The sequence below is a fragment of the Bufo bufo genome, chromosome 5 (genome assembly GCF_905171765.1).
Source record: "Bufo bufo chromosome 5, aBufBuf1.1, whole genome shotgun sequence".
Classification (NCBI taxonomy): domain Eukaryota; kingdom Metazoa; phylum Chordata; class Amphibia; order Anura; family Bufonidae; genus Bufo; species Bufo bufo.
This window is the reverse complement of record NC_053393.1, coordinates 528466544-528482660: the sequence shown is the minus strand read 5'-3', so window position 1 is coordinate 528482660 and position 16117 is coordinate 528466544. Positions and strand designations below refer to the sequence as shown.

At 45.6% G+C, this 16117-nt stretch overlaps 1 protein-coding gene across 1 annotated transcript in view; it reads left to right on the top strand.

Annotated features, from left to right (window-relative positions):
* Positions 1-16117, top strand: part of CALCR (calcitonin receptor) — a 366429-nt gene that overhangs the window by 275069 nt on the left and 75243 nt on the right. The window contains exon 7 of the mRNA XM_040431198.1: positions 3584-3710. Coding sequence (XP_040287132.1) covers positions 3584-3710 — 127 coding nt within the window. The remainder of the gene's footprint in view (positions 1-3583; positions 3711-16117) is intronic.

The window sequence follows — 16117 nt, the reverse complement described above, 5'->3', positions numbered from 1 at the left end:
TGTGGAGGGATCGCACCAATGAAATCTGGGTCCATTTGAAAAATGGGCCAAAACTCGTTTAGGATATTCCTAATCTCCTTATTTGCTGTATCAAAGGTAGAGATAATACGAATGATGTTATCATTATGGCCCCGCGGTTTAACTTTAGGATTTAACAATTTATTTCAGTCCTGATCCCTTGCATGTTTAAATGCTCCTCGTAGGACAGATTCTGGGTAACCCCTATCTTTGAATCTCTCCCGAAGTTTTTTTGATTCGTGGTGGAATCCCTCCAAGTCTGAGCAATTCCGCCTCATCCTTAAGAACTGACCATTAGGTATGCCCTTCTTGAGCGCCGGGGGGTGGTAACTAGACCAATGTAACAGACTATTGGTGGCCTAAATACCGTAGTGGTCAGCCTGTCGGTTTGTTTAGTCACTTCCACATCAAGAAAGGTAATTCTATGGTCACTATGTTCATACGTAAAGGAGAGGCCTATACTGTTGGTATTCAAAGTATTCACAAATTCCTTCAGTTCACAAAGATTTCCTTTCCATATCAGGAAAATGTCATCAATAAATCGCGTCCAAAACCCTATTTCCTCTGTCCACCATAGTGGACTGTCCGGAAAAACACAGGTATCCTCCAGCCCAGGAGGAGGTTTGCATATGAGGGTCCACAGGGGCTCCCCATAGCGGTCCCCCTGAGCTGGTGGTAGAAGCGACCATCAAATAAAAAATAGTTATGCGACAACACGAATTCCAAAAAGAGCCACAACAAATTGATTATGGCTATTGAATTGGACACCTCGGGTTTTCAGAAAATGGGAGGTGGCCCTCAGGCCCTCGGCATGCGGGATAGAACTGTATAGAGATTCAACATCTATACTTGCCAACGTATAGTCAGAGTCAAAGTGTAGGGTCTCTATTTTCCTCAAGAAGTCCATAGTGTCTCTGGTGTAGGACGGCAATGACAATACAAACTGGCTTAGGATTCTGTCAATGTAAATACCACAATTGAGGGTTAATGACTCATTCCCCGACACGATGGGCCTCTCTTTCAATGGGGATACCCCTTTATGGATTTTGGGCAATCCATAAAAGGGAGGCATCGGCTTCACATAACTCATTGCGCATGCGCCAGCTGCACAAACGGGCGCTCCACAAACATTACGTTGGCGCTGAGCAGTGAATAAATTAGCAGTGGGGCGGTGCTGGGCTCTAAAGTAAATAGAGCTGCTGGGCTCCAACTGCCGGAGGGACGTCCCCCTGGGCTCCTTATTGAGGTACTATACATATTAATAAAACCAATTATATAGACCAAATAAAAGACACAGGGCAGTAATTCTACGATAGTACTGTATATTTTAATGTAAATCGTGGAGACTAATGTGGTGATGTTATTAGCTCAGTGAGTAAAATCCAGTGTCCCTTTAACTGCCTATGGTTTAACATCTACACGGTCTACTGGGTTATTACACCATTTTCTATCAGATTGGGAACGGTTTACAAACAATGTTTTTTGAGTTTTAGGCCTGATCACGTGTATTGATTGAAGTGTCTGCAAATACATGCTTCGATATTTAATGTATTAACAACCAGATTTAACTGTATGGTTAGCTTTTTATGGTTTGATTATCAGTTTATTACTGAGTAGTTTTTTCTGGACCAATTTGTTTAGTACTTTTCACTTTTCGCCCCATTTTTTTCCCCTGATGAACCAGTTACTGGGGAAACGCGTCGGAAATATTTAGGGCATTGCGAGGGTGAGATAGGGCAGTCACGGGACCACGGGCCACCCACCATCAGGGCGTTCTTGTGGGTTGAGGCATTAGTTAGGGACATATTAGGGATTTTACCCGCCATCCCCTCTGCATACATCTATATATGTCTGTGTTTTTTGGTCCATTATGATCAATGTTTGTTACACTTTAGAGGTTTATGAAGTGATTTAATATTAATGTGGTGATTAAAAGTTTAGCTTTCTGTGACTTTCTACATGAGTATCTAATCAGTATTGAACATTCTAGTTTGGTGTAAAGTAGAACTGGCTTAGTTGCCCATAGCAACCAATCAGATTCCACCTTTCATTTTCCAAAGGAGCTGTCCAAAATGAAAGGAGGAATCTGATTGGTTGCTATGGGCAACTAAGCCAGTTCTACTTTATACTAGTTTGGTAAATGACTCCCAATGGTTTCCTTCTGCTTTTGTAAATATTATAGCTATTTTTTCCATTCACTAAAACCCTCTCTGATGGCGGCCATTTTGGAGGCACACACTTCCTTCCTGTGTTGTCTGGATGGACAGTGCAGAGGCATGTGTGTTCCTTATGGCAGCTCCAATGAATGGGAGTCCTTTGACTAAGAAATGTCATAGACTAAAGGGATTTTCTGAGACTTTTATACTGATGAGGTCATCTGATCGGTGGGGGGTCTAGATGAAGATATCGAATCTGCAACATCTTGGTGCATCACTGCTGTAGGGTTCCTGCTCTTGCAATCTAGAGTTCCTCAGTAATTGTCCCCTGGGGTCTTTTATGACATCTTAGAGGACATATTATGTACCAAGAATAAGGGTCCATTCATACGTTCGCAAGTGTTTTGCGGGTCCGCAAATTGCGGATCCGCAAAACACCAGACCACACATGGCCGGCACCCCAATAGAAATGCCTTTTCTTGTCCGTGTCTGCGGACAAGAATAGGACATGCTCTATTTTTTTGCAGGGCTGAGGAACGGAAGTGCGGATCCGGACAGCTGTCCGCATCCGCACTTCCGTTCCGCGGCCCCATTGAAAATGAATGGGTCCGCACTGTTCCGCAAAATTGCGGAACGGATCCGGACCCATTCATACGGACGTGTGAATGGACCCTAAAGAAAATATAAAAGAAAAATACAAATAATAAAAAATGAAACGGTGTATTAAAAATGTGTAAAAGGTGTGTCAAAATGACATGTACAAACTGGGGAACCCATTTTTATGCTGAACAGCCCTATGTGACCCAAAAAAAGGACACAAAAATTTTTTGGTAGCCCAGCCAATAGAAAAGCAAAGCTGTTAATAAATCACATGACATTGCAAATAAGTATCTGGTCCTAAAGGCCTTTTAAAGGGCCTGGTCATTAAGACGGTATAAGTCTCCAGAATGCGGTGGAGAACAGACCCTTAACCTGAGCCCAGGGAGTGACAGGGGAGTTGTGTATATGATGTATAGGGATGCTACCCTGCCTGAGCTAGGCCTCCATCATTACAACAGAGCTGCCAAAGACTCAGCCACTCTCTATAGATTACATGACTCTGTTCGTGATATCAAAGCCTATACAGTAAAGCTGGCAAGGAATCTGGATAACACAGGAAGTGTCAGACTGTTGAGACTGCTTTGGTGGCCAGGGAGTTCCCAATCAGTTGAATTTACCTGCCCAATTTTCACCATCCACAGGCACCAAAATGAAAACAAGCGAGGGGGGTCTGCAAGTACTCTAGTGGATTAGGTGCATTTGTGTGCAGTACAGATCAGTGTGCTTCTGTGTGTTATACTTCTGTAAAAGCAACTACCCCCCTTCTCTTGAATACTTTAATTAAATATGGCTTATATTCTGTATTTTAGGAGTCTCAGCTGCCAGAGGATTACACTTCATAAAAATCTATTTTTCTCCTATGTGCTGAATTCTCTGTTTACAATTGTTCATCTTACCACTGTGGTACCAGATCTAGACCTCGTGAAGAAGGGACCTGTAAGTACATGCTATTATGCAATCATTGAACTGGTGCTGTAAAAGTTTCAGACATTGTTCTGCAAAATACTGTGATATAGATTCACCTCTGAGCGCAATTTTGCAAGCTAAATATAGAAGTAATCTACATGAAAACATTTCAAATGCATCACATTATTTCTCTTGTACTGATCTTGGATTACATTCTTTATTGTAGCTCAGAGCTGCACTCACTATTCTGCTGGTGGAGTCACTGTGTACATAGTTTACATACATTACTTGCCCTGCACTGCTCCTGAGTTACATCTTGTATTATACTCCAGAGCTGCACTCACTGTTCTGCTGGTGGAGTCACTGTGTGCATACATTAAATTACTTATCCTGTACTGATCCTGAGTTACATCCTGTATTATACTTCAGAGCTGTACTCATTAATCTTCTGGTGAAGTCACTGTGCACATACATACATACATTGCTTATCTTGTACTGATCCTGAGTTACATCTTGTATTGTACAGCACTCGCTATTCTGCTGGCGCAGTCACTGTGTACATACATTACTTATCCTACGCTGATTCTGAGTTATATCCTGTATTATACTCCAGAGCTGCACTCACTGTTCTGCTGGTGGAGTCACTGTATACATACATTACATTACTTATCCTGTACTGATCCTCAGTTACATCCTGTATTATACTCCAGAGCTGCACTCACTATTCTGCTGGTGGAATCACTGTGTACATACATTACTTATCCTGTACTGATCCTGAGTTATACCATACATTATATTACTTATCCTGGACTGATCCTCTGTTACATCCTGTATTATACTCCTGAGCTGCACTCACTATTCTGCTGGTGCAGTCACTGTGTACATAGATTACATTACTTATCCTGGACTGATTCTTAGTTACATCCTGTATTATACAGTACAGACCAAAAGTTTGGACACACCTTCTCATTCAAAGAGTTTTCTTTATTTTCATGACTATGAAAATTGTAGATTCACACTGAAGGCATTAAAACTATGAATTAACACATGTGGAATTATATACATAACAAACAAGTGTGAAACAACTGAAAATATGTCATATTCTAGGTTTTTCAAAGTAGCCACCTTTTGCTTTGATTACTGCTTTGCACACTCTTGGCATTCTCTTGATGAGCTTCAAGAGGTAGTCCCCTGAAATGGTTTTCACTTCACAGGTGTGCCCTGTCAGGTTTAATAAGTGGGATTTCTTGCCTTATAAATGGGGTTGGGACCATCAGTTGCATTGAGGAGAAGTCAGGTGGATACACAGCTGATAGTCCTACTGAATAGACTGTTAGAATTTGTATTATGGCAAGAAAAAGCAGCTAAGTAAAGAAAAACGAGTGGCCATCATTACTTTAAGAAATGAAGGTCAGTCAGTCAGCCGAAAAATTGGGAAAACTTTGAAAGTAAGGGCTATTTGACCATGAAGGAGAGTGATGGGGTGCTGCGCCAGATGACCTGGCCTCCACAGTCACCGGACCTGAACCCAATCGAGATGGTTTGGGGTGAGCTGGACCGCAGAGTGAAGGCAAAAGGGCCAACAAGTGCTAAGCATCTCTGGGAACGCCTTCAAAACTGTTGGAAGACCATTTCAGGGGACTACCTCTTGAAGCTCATCAAGAGAATGCCAAAAGTGTGCAAAGCAGTAATTAAAGCAAAAGGTGGCTACTTTAAAGAACCTAGAATATGACATATTTTCAGTTGTTTCACACTTGTTTGTTATGTATATAATTCCACATGTGTTAATTCATAGTTTTGATGCCTTCATAGTCATGAAAATAAAGAAAACTCTTTGAATGAGAAGGTGTGTCCAAACTTTTGGTCTGTACTGTACATCAGAGCTGTACTCACTTTTCTGCTGGTACAGTCACTGTGTACATACATTACTTATCCTATACTGATCCTCAGTTAGATCCTGTATTATACTCCAGAGCTTTACTCACTATTCTGCTGATGGAATCACTGTGTACATACATTATATTACTTATCCCTGACTGATCCTCTGTTACATCCTGTATTATACTCCAGAGCTTTACTCACTATTCTGCTGGTGGAGTGACTCTGTACATACATTACATTACTAATCCTGTACTGATCCTGAGCTACATCCTGTATTATACTCCAGAGCTGCACTCACTATTCAGCAGGTGCAGTCACTGTGAACATACATTGCATTACTTATCCTGCACTGATCCTGAGTTACATCCTGTATTATTGTCACGAGTTGGAGGTCCCAGGAGAGACCACCGCATCGTCAAGCAATAAACAAACGGAAATCAGGTACAGACACATAAGAGTTTATTGCACAAACAAAAACCAGGGAAGGCAGCACAGACAAAACATGAGCTCTATGTACCGTCAGCAAAGTGGGAGAAAACCCTCAATGCGCCACTGTCTAGTAATACTCCAGAGGGGCGTGACTAAGCAACTCCTGGTATTCACTAGGGCCCCAGATGGTAGGGTTAGACTTTGCAGCAGGACGTTGCCAGGGTCCACTCTGGAGCGTGAACTAGACAGTAACAGCAGGAACGAATGGACAACAGGTACCAGAAGGTACCGACGGCACATAGGCATACATAACAGACAGGCAAATACAAACAGGGCAACTAATAACACAAGCAGGAGTACATAGCAAGGAAACAGGAGTCACAATGAGCAGAGAAGGACTTGCTCCACCAGTAGTAAACTGCATGGCCTTGCGCATTGCACTCTGCTGCAAAGAAAGGTGCAGCAAGGGCTTGCTGAACAGAGACATATAACATAACAAACATAACTGGCAGAACAGATAACAGAAACATAGGAAAGAGGACATCAAAGAGGATGGGAATGAACAAGTAGGAAACCCACAGAGCACAGACAGACAGAAAGACACGGATCCCATGGGTCACCAGCATGGGAGAGTCAGTACAAACAGGAGCAGGACAAGACAACACACACCAGGAGAGCTGACACAGAACTGAGGAAACCTCAGCCTTAGGCCTCATGCACACAACCGTTGTGTGCACCCGTGGCCGTTGTTCCGTTTTCCGTGACTTTCAATGGGTCCGTTGAAAACTCAGAAAATGCCCCGTTTGTCATCCGCCTCCGTGATCTGTGTATCCTGTCCGTCCAAAAAATAAGACCTGTCCTATTTTTTTGACGGACAACGGTTCACGGACCCATTCAAGTCAATGGGTCCGTGAAAAAACACGGATGCACACAAGATTGGCATCCATGTCCATGATCCATGTCCGTAGGCTACTTTCAATTCGTGAAAACTCAAATCCGACAGTATATTCTAACACAGAGGCGTTCCCATAGTGATGGGGACGCTTCTAGTTAGAATATACTGAGAACTGTGTACATGACTGCCCCCTGCTGCCTGGCAGCACCCGATCTCTTACAGGGGGCTGTGATCCGCACAATTAACCCCTCAGATGCTGCACCTGAAGGGGTTAATTGTCCGTATCATAGTCCCCTGTAAGAGATCAGGGGCTGCCAGGCAGCAGGGGGCAGACCCCCCTCCCTCCCCAGTTTGAATATCATTGGTGGCCATTGTGCGGCCTCCCCCGACCCCCCTCCCTCCCTCTATTGTATTATCATTGGTGGCCAGTGTGCGGCCTCCCCCGGCCCCCCCCTCTATTGTATTAATATCATTGGTGGCCAGTGTGCGGCCTCCCCCGGCCACCCCTCCCTCCCTCTATTGTAATATCATTGGTGGACAGTATGCAGCCTCCCCCGGCCCCCCCTCACTCCCTCTATTGTATTATCATTGGTGGCCAGTGTGCGGACCCCCCCCCCCCGGCCCCACCTCTATTGTATTAATATCATTGTTGGCCAGTGTGCGGCCTCCTCTCCCCCCCCCCCCCCGAAATCATTGGTGGCAGCGGAGAGTTCCGATCGGAGTCCCAGTTTAATCGCTGGGGCTCCGATCGGTAACCATGGCAACCAGGACGCTACTGCAGTCTTGGTTGCCATGGTTACTTACAATATTACAATATTAGAAGCATCATACTTACCTGCTGCGCTGTCTGTGACCGGCCGGGAGCTCCTCCTACTGGTAAGTGACAGATCATTAAGCAATGCGCCGCACAGACCTGTCACTTACCAGCAGGAGGAGCTCCCGGCCGGTCACAGACAGAGCAGCAGGTAAGTATGATGCTTCTAATATTGTAATATTGCTAAGTAACCATGGCAACCAGGCCTGCAGTAGCGTCCTGGTTGCCATGGTTACCGATCGGAGCCCCAGCGATTAAACTGGGACTCCGATCGGAACTCTCCGCTGCCACCAATGATCGGGGGGGGGGGGGGGAGGCCGCACACTGGCCACCAATGATATTAATACAATAGAGGGGGGCGGGGGGGGCCGCACACTGGCCACCAATGATAATACAATAGAGGGAGGGAGGGGGGGCGAGGGAGGCCGCACACTGGCCACCAATGATAATACAATAGAGGGAGGGAGGGGGGGCCGGGGGAGGCCGCACACTGGCCACCAATGATATTACAATAAAGGGAGGGAGGGGGGCCGGGGGGTCCGCACACTGGCCACCAATGATAATACAATAAAGGGAGGGAGGGGGGGCCGGGGGAGGCCGCACACTGGCCACCAATGATATTCAAACTGGGGAGGGAGGGGGTCTGCCCCCTGCTGCCTGGCAACCCCTGATCTCTTACAGGGGGCTATGATACGCACAATTAACCCCTTCAGGTGCGGCACCTGAGGGGTTAATTGTGCGGATCACAGCCCCCTGTAAAAGATCGGGTGCTGCCAGGCAGCAGGGGGCAGTCATGTACACAGTTCTTAGTATATTCTAACTTGAAGCGTCCCCATCACCATGGGAACGCCTCTGTGTTAGAATATACTGTCGGATCTGAGTTTCACGATGTAACTCAAATCCGATGGTATATTCTAACATAGAGGCGTTCCCATGGTGATGGGGACGCTTCAAGTTAAAATATACCATCGGATTGGAGAAAACTCTGATCCTATGGTATATTAACTCCTGACTTTACATTGAAAGTCAATGGGGGACGGATCCGTTTGAAATTGCACCATATTGTGTCAACGTCAAACGGATCCGCCCCAATAGACTTGCATTATAATTCAGGACGGATCCTTTTGGCTCCGCACGGCCAGGCGGACACCAAAACGACTTTTTTTATGTCCGTGGATCCTCCAAAAATCAAGGTAGACCCACGGACGAAAAAACGGTCACGGATCACGGAAAAACGGAACCCGTTTTTGCGGACCGCAAAAAATAACGGTCGTGTGCATGAGACCTTATATACAGGATCCATGGGTGCAGCAGAGAAGCCACACCCATGGAGCAGACAGAGGATTAACTCCAAATAGGCACACAGGGGAGTTAACCCATAAAGAACCACAAATAACACTGGAACGAAACAGCGAGGAACGGAAAAAAAAACGAACGAGCAAGGACGGAAGGTCACAGTCAGAGGTAACGACTGTGACAATTATACTCCAGAGCTTTACTCACTATTCTGCTGGTGGAGTGACTCTGTACATGCATTACATTACTTATCCTGGACTGATCCTCAGTAACATCCTGTAGTATACTCCAGAGCTCCACTCACTTTTCTGCTGGTGGAGTCACTGTAAACATACATTGCATTACTTATCCTGCACTGATCCTGAGTTACATCCTGTATTATACTCCAGAGCTGCAGTCACTATTCTGCTGGTGCAGTCACTGTGTACATACATTACTTAGCCTGTACTGTTCATGAGTTACATCCTGTATTATACTCCAGAGCGGCACTCAGTTTTCTGCTGGTGTAGTTACTGTGTACATACATTATATTACTTATCCTGTACTGATCCTGAGTTACATCCTGTAATATACCCCAGAGCTGCACTCACTGGTATGCTGGTGCAGTCACTGTGTACATACATTACATTACTTATCCTGTACTGATCCTGAGTTACATACCGTATAATACTGCAGAGCTGCACTCAATATTCTGCTGGTGGAGTCCCTGTGTGCATACATTACATTACTTATCCTGTACTGATCCTCAGTTACATCCTATATTACATCCTATAGTCACTGTGTACATACATTACTTATCCTGTACTGATCCTGAGTTACATCCTGTATTATACTCCAGAGCTGCACTCACTATTCTGCTGGTGGAGTCACTGTGTACATACATTACATTACTTATCCTGTACTGATCCTGAGTTACATCCTGTATTATACTCCAGAGCTGCACTCACTATTCTGCTGGTGCAGTCACTGTGTACATACATTACATTACTTATCCTGTACTGATCCTGAGTTACATCCTGTATTATACTCCAGAGCTGCACACACTATTCTGCTGGTGAAGTCACTGTGTACATTACATTACTTATCTTGTACTTATCCTGAGTTAGGTCTCATGCACATGACCATATGTATTTTGTGATCCGCAAAACACGGTTCAACAAAATACAGATGAAGTCTTTATGCCGTCCGTGTTGCATTCGCTATTTATATGGACCCATTGACTTCAATGGGTCGGTGGTTCACATTTTGCGGCCAAGAAAAGGACATGTTCTGTCTTCTGCGGAACAGACATACGAATGCAGAAAGCATCCATATACGTATTGTATGTCCGTTCCAGAAAGCGGTAAAACATGTTGTATTCTTGGCCGCAAAAAGCAGACCACTTCTCAGTGAGGCCACTAGGTTTGCAAAAAAATAAAAAATGGATGTCACACAGTCATCACAAAGACATCATTTGTTCCGCTAAATACATACAGTCGTGTGCATGAGACCTTAGTTTGTATTACCTTTTGTTTTTGTCCGAGATGCTTGAGATGACTAGCAAAGAAAAAAACTTTATTACTCTGTTGGGTGTTTTTTTTTGTTTGTTTTTTATTCCAAGATGGTCATATAGTGCCCTTTTATCTCAGGATATCTGTAGCTAATAGGAAAGGTAAAGGAGGACTGTCTGTATTCACCAGAGCTGCATTTACAATTCTGCAGGATTTAGAGCAGAAATCCCAGTACCTTTGCTAATGTAACGTCTGTAAAGTGCACACTCATGGTTTGCACTGTATCAAGTAGTCCAAAGTGTGAGGCCACAGGTACTCCATGTGCCTCCGTGCAGTTTACTGCAGACAGCACTGCCGTGAGCATGAACCCAGCTGTGCGCCATCCCAAAATACTGCAACATAAACAACTCCCAAAATACTGCAACATATGCAACCTGTACGGTACAATACATGTCAATGTGGTTTTCAAAGCCTCCTTCATATGTGGCATATTTCTGTGCTGCAAAGTTACCAATCTGGATACGCTGTGGATCTTATAGGGGTTGTCTCATCTGAGACAATGGGGGCATATTGCTAGGATGTCTGATAGGTGCAGGACCCCCAACTATATCGAGAACGATATAGCGATATGCCCCCATTGTCTCAGATGAGACAACCCCTTTAAGGCCTCATGCACATGGTCATATTATGGCTCCATTCTTTCTAAGCCATGATAGAGTGCCCATACTGTATATTGCAGGTACATGCAGCCTTTACTTTACCTAGTATGTCTCTTATTCCATATGGAAGGATACCCTACAGTGTTGCACAATCATAGGTGCAGCGGGGTATTGCCAGCGTTTGGGTATTCCTTGCCCCTTAGGAGGTTTCTACGAAATATGTCCCTCTTATAGAGCAAGTAATTGTGACGCCAGTTGCAGTTAAGCAACGAGGACATGGAGTCCCCTTTGTTCATGGTAGTGTTGGTACCCAGGGTAGGATTGCCAGAGTGGTGTAGAGTGGCCTACAATGTCTCTGTAGATGTTGTATGCACGTGTCACGGTGCTCCTACATGGAAATTCTTGGATCCCAGACGTGGTATAGTCCGAAGCAAGTGCAAAAGGGATGAATAAATTGGATGATGAAGGAATAATTGAGTCCAGACTTGTAGTAACATTGAACACAGCTTTATTTGGCATAAAACGGTAATCCAAACAGTTTCCATATGGTATCTTGGTCATCAGCAGCTATTGGCTTAACTTCAGTAGGCAAACACTTCTGCAACAATCTCAGCTCTGCTATGCTATAGCTTATTCAGCACTGCTATGTTGGCTGGATTAAATAGGAACTTTTAGCTGTAATCTGTCTCTTACTTTATCTTTAGTCCTAGGAACTTCTTCCTGGCATCAAGCATACTTAGCTTGGAGTTAAGGCAATGCAAGCCCAGGAGGGGACAAGCAACCATATAGACTTCAGAGGCTGGGCCTATGGGCCTAGCAGAGCAGACAATGCTCTGCTAGCCAACACACAACCCTTCTTCAGGAGGGGGTAGGCTAGACTGACCAACACTAACTAACTCCTCCCTCTCTATAGAGGGCTGTAAGGGAACTAGAAGGTTCCTCTCCAGGGAAACTAACACACTGCCAATATTGCTGCCACCTGCTGGTGAGCCAGACTACACTTTAACATTGTTTCACAAGGAAATATATATATTGTGGGGATTCGCTCTGGTAGTTGGGATAAACAGGTGCAGTACAGAGGCAAAGTACTAGTTCATTATTCAAATGTCCGTGTTTATTCACATATAAGGTCAAACAAAAAACACTCTTTGCAGGGTTGGTGTTTGTTCACACCGAGTAGAAAGTTCGTGCATAACAAAAAACGTCACCTTGTCGGCGGTTCTGCCTCCAGCAGTCCAAATGCATGCTTTAGGTGGCCTGCTCTCCCAACACACAGCTTTTCAGCCCAGCACAGGGCTCAGTTCCCACACCAGCGATTGCCAGAGCTCCTCTGTCAGAGAGAGGTAATCACTCCCAGCTGACACTGCCGGATGGGTTTTTTATAGGCCAGTCAACACCCGGCCTGGAACGTGGGAAGTAGTCACCCACCCAGTACTTTGACTACTCCCAGTAAGAGCCGTCCCGGATCAGCTATACAGCCATACTAAAATAGCAAAGTGTCAATCAGCATTAGATGCCGGTGACACCTGACAATACCAGCTTTTACTTCCCCGAGGACAGGAACCTCGGTGACACATACCTTCCGTCAACGATAGACCCTTGTGCCTTCCAACAATATACACATTGCTGGAAAAGGCAGTAAATATCTGAGATGATACTTGCTGCACCAACCAAGATAGTGGGGGTATAAAAGAGGTGGTAATGCCACTCTGGGGTATTACATAGGCATCAAAAATAGTGACAAATATCTGGATAGAAGAAGCATTGGAGGTTTGTTGGGTTCTAGGTCCGTCCACTAAAGAACCCATATGCCACCAGCTTGTTCTATGTATAGGAATGTGTGTGTCCTGGTGTCCATGATCCTCACCAAGGAATGTCAAGCAGGAGAATTTAGATTTGTAGCTTCAGACCATCTGTAACGGTGGGTAGACAAGTCATTACAACCCTATAACGCTTTAAATACAAAAGGCATGAGAATAAAAATTCCGTCCACACCATGTGAGAAGCTGTAACACAGTCTCTGGAGTGTATGGGCAAAGTATGATGGGGGTGGGGGGCTGTCAGATCTATACATTTTTATCGGAGCAGAACAAATTACATTCTGACTTTTCTCATTATCACACTCAATGAAGTAAATAATTAACAATAACTACATAACTGATGTGCAGTGAATCCGGGAGGGGAGAGCGGGAGGACTGGAGTGGCAGTGGCAGGAAAGATGGTGGAGGTAGAACTCAATCTGGTGCTCCCTGGGCCCTGCAGTGAAGGCCACAGGGGTGTCACGTGAGGTGACGGTGGGCCAATGGGGGTAGTAGTTCATTTACTCACGGTTAGCAGAGCCTCCCTGGGCTAGCAGTGCAGTGGAGGGAAGGACAGCACTAAATCCTTCGGGGCACTCCCTGTTGCAGGGAACACCAGCCAGATGAAAGTTGAGGTGCCCTTGATGGTATAGGTGTTTAAGGTGCTTTGGTGGCTGGGTCCCTGTGTTCGTGATGCCAGCACAGTAAGGTGAAAATGTAGTAGAAAGGATGAGGAGTCAGTTGTAGTAGAAAACAGTTGAACATTTACTGAATCAATTGTCCCTTGGCTAGACTCTAATCTTCACTATACTTGCTCTGTATTCATACTTAGACTTACTGTATTGTGCTGGGCTGCAGTAAACTCTTGGTTTGCCCTCTCCAGGCTTGATCGGGGCCCAGAGGAAAGAAAGGCAGCTACATTGTGGAACTTACCTGTTCTCCTCCTCCATTAACTTCCATCTCCTCTCTCAACACTCACTTCCTGTAGCAAACCCAAAGCTATATATATATTATGTGGTGCCAGCACCACCAAGGGGCGAATAGATGTAATGACAATGCCAGCCTGATGTTAGGAAATACAATACATTAAATACAAATAACTATACAGACATTTAAGGGGACCACTTATACACACGTAAGTGGGACGCTGCAAAGGGAAGAATGTACCATTTTTTCACCTCATGGCACATCTGGGTTTGGGGTATGTTACCTGGTGGTAGGTGGGGTGCCTTTGGTGTCGGTGTGTTTTAGGGATGCAAGGCAGGGTACCTTGAACTACTGAGGACGGGCAGTGAGGTAGCAGTGCAGTTAGGTGATGCACAACAATGATGAGGCCTGTTTCAGGGTAACAAGACCACTGTACTTTACTGAAGCAATCTGGGAAGATGGCACACACAGGTGTTTGCAAAAATAGGTCCTTACAGGTTGCACACATAGTTTTCCAATGGCTGCAGTATAATGGCTCACCCCCTCTCTCTGAATCTCTCCAGATAAAAGGGTTTTCCAAGATTTTAATACTGATGATCTATCCTCTGGATTGGTCATCAGTATGTGATCAGTGGGGGAAAAGCTCTGAGAAGGCTGCGATGCACCGAGGAGCGCTGGTGCCTTCTCAAACAGCTGATCGCGTGGGTCCTGGGTGTCGGACCCCAAGTGATCAGATACTGATGACCTATCCAGAGGAGTATAAAGCTTCCACAAAACCCTTTTAATCTTCCCAATTCAGCCAAGGGGTGCAAATTCTCTCTCCCAATACATTTTCACTTTCAGTATGGCACTATAATGCCCAACTGCGGGGTGTAGTCTTTTAACAGAAGGCCAGTCTGTCTCTTTTGTATGATAGGGAACCTGAAGCTTATCACCCCAACTAAATGCAGTGAAGTCCACAGCCAACATACATGTGCTACCTCCACTGCCCTTTTTGTCCATGCATTGTCCCTTGTACCTCAACTCTCTGTAAAGTTCAATTCTTCTCTCCCTCAGTGGCTGGCTGTTTGTCTGCTGCTTCTCCTAGCAACTTTACACTGCCCACACTGAATACAACTCCTCATTTATCAGTTACCTCTCACAGACACACCATAGCTCCCCAATCAGAAGGGTGGGTCCAGCCTAAACCTTCGAATTCCTGGACCCGCAAGGCCCCCCTGCTACTCCCCGTGAAAACATCCGATGTCGGGGGGGGGGCAGCCAATGGCAGGTGGTGATGGGGATGAGCCTCCCTAGCATCACCATCACTAGGGAGGCTCGTCCCCGTCCCCGCCTGCCATTTGTTGACACCGCCCCCCCGACAACGAATGTTTTTATCTGCGCATTGGGGAGAAGCATCGGCGGCCATGCAGGAACGAGGAGTAGTGCAGCGAGCCAGGTAATGTCACGAGGGTGTCAAGAGCCACGCCTGACTCCGTTATACCCTGGGTCAGGAAGTCGCAGCGGGTGGCTGCGCTCTCTATGTAGAAAGATAGTGCTATTTCTTAATGGTAGCTTTCTGGGTTTGCCTTGCAACCCTTTTTGGCTCACTCAGGGATCCGTAGCTCCTTCTCCTCAGCTGTTTCTTGTCCAGCACTCCCAACCTCCTTATATTCCCCTCTCCCACTTCTCTGGTTGCCAGATATAGAGCTTCCTGCCTTGACTTCTATACTGACCCACTGGAGCTGTGTAGCTGTGTTCCCTGGTTGTTGTTCCAGAACGTTACCCTCCGGATCCCTGTTGGGCCTTGGTGGTCTGCTGTGGTCGCCCACCTGGGATTATATGTTTGTCTGTATTGTCTGTCCTCTCCTTGGTGTTTTCCTCTTAGTGTCAGTGGTGCGGACTAGTGATCCCACCGCCCCGTTCACTACATAGGGCTCATCTTAGGGAAAGCCAGGGTCTAGGCACGTGATCGGCGTACGGGTGAGGAACCCGTCTAGGGACGTCAGGGCAGTCAGGTGCCAGCCGCAAGGTGAGTCAGGGGTCACCACCTTTCCCTCTCCCTTGGACAGGGCCTTCCCATTTCCCTCCCTTTGCGTGACGCCGGTCATTACAGGTAAGCAGAATCAGTGTGAGGGGCTCGGGCATATGGGGGGACATTTCCAGGCTTGGATAACCCCTTTAATGTGTGCACTGTATATATAAAGTTACACTGATTAGTACTATTATACTGTTATTACATTGACATTCGTATTTGTGCACTGTTTT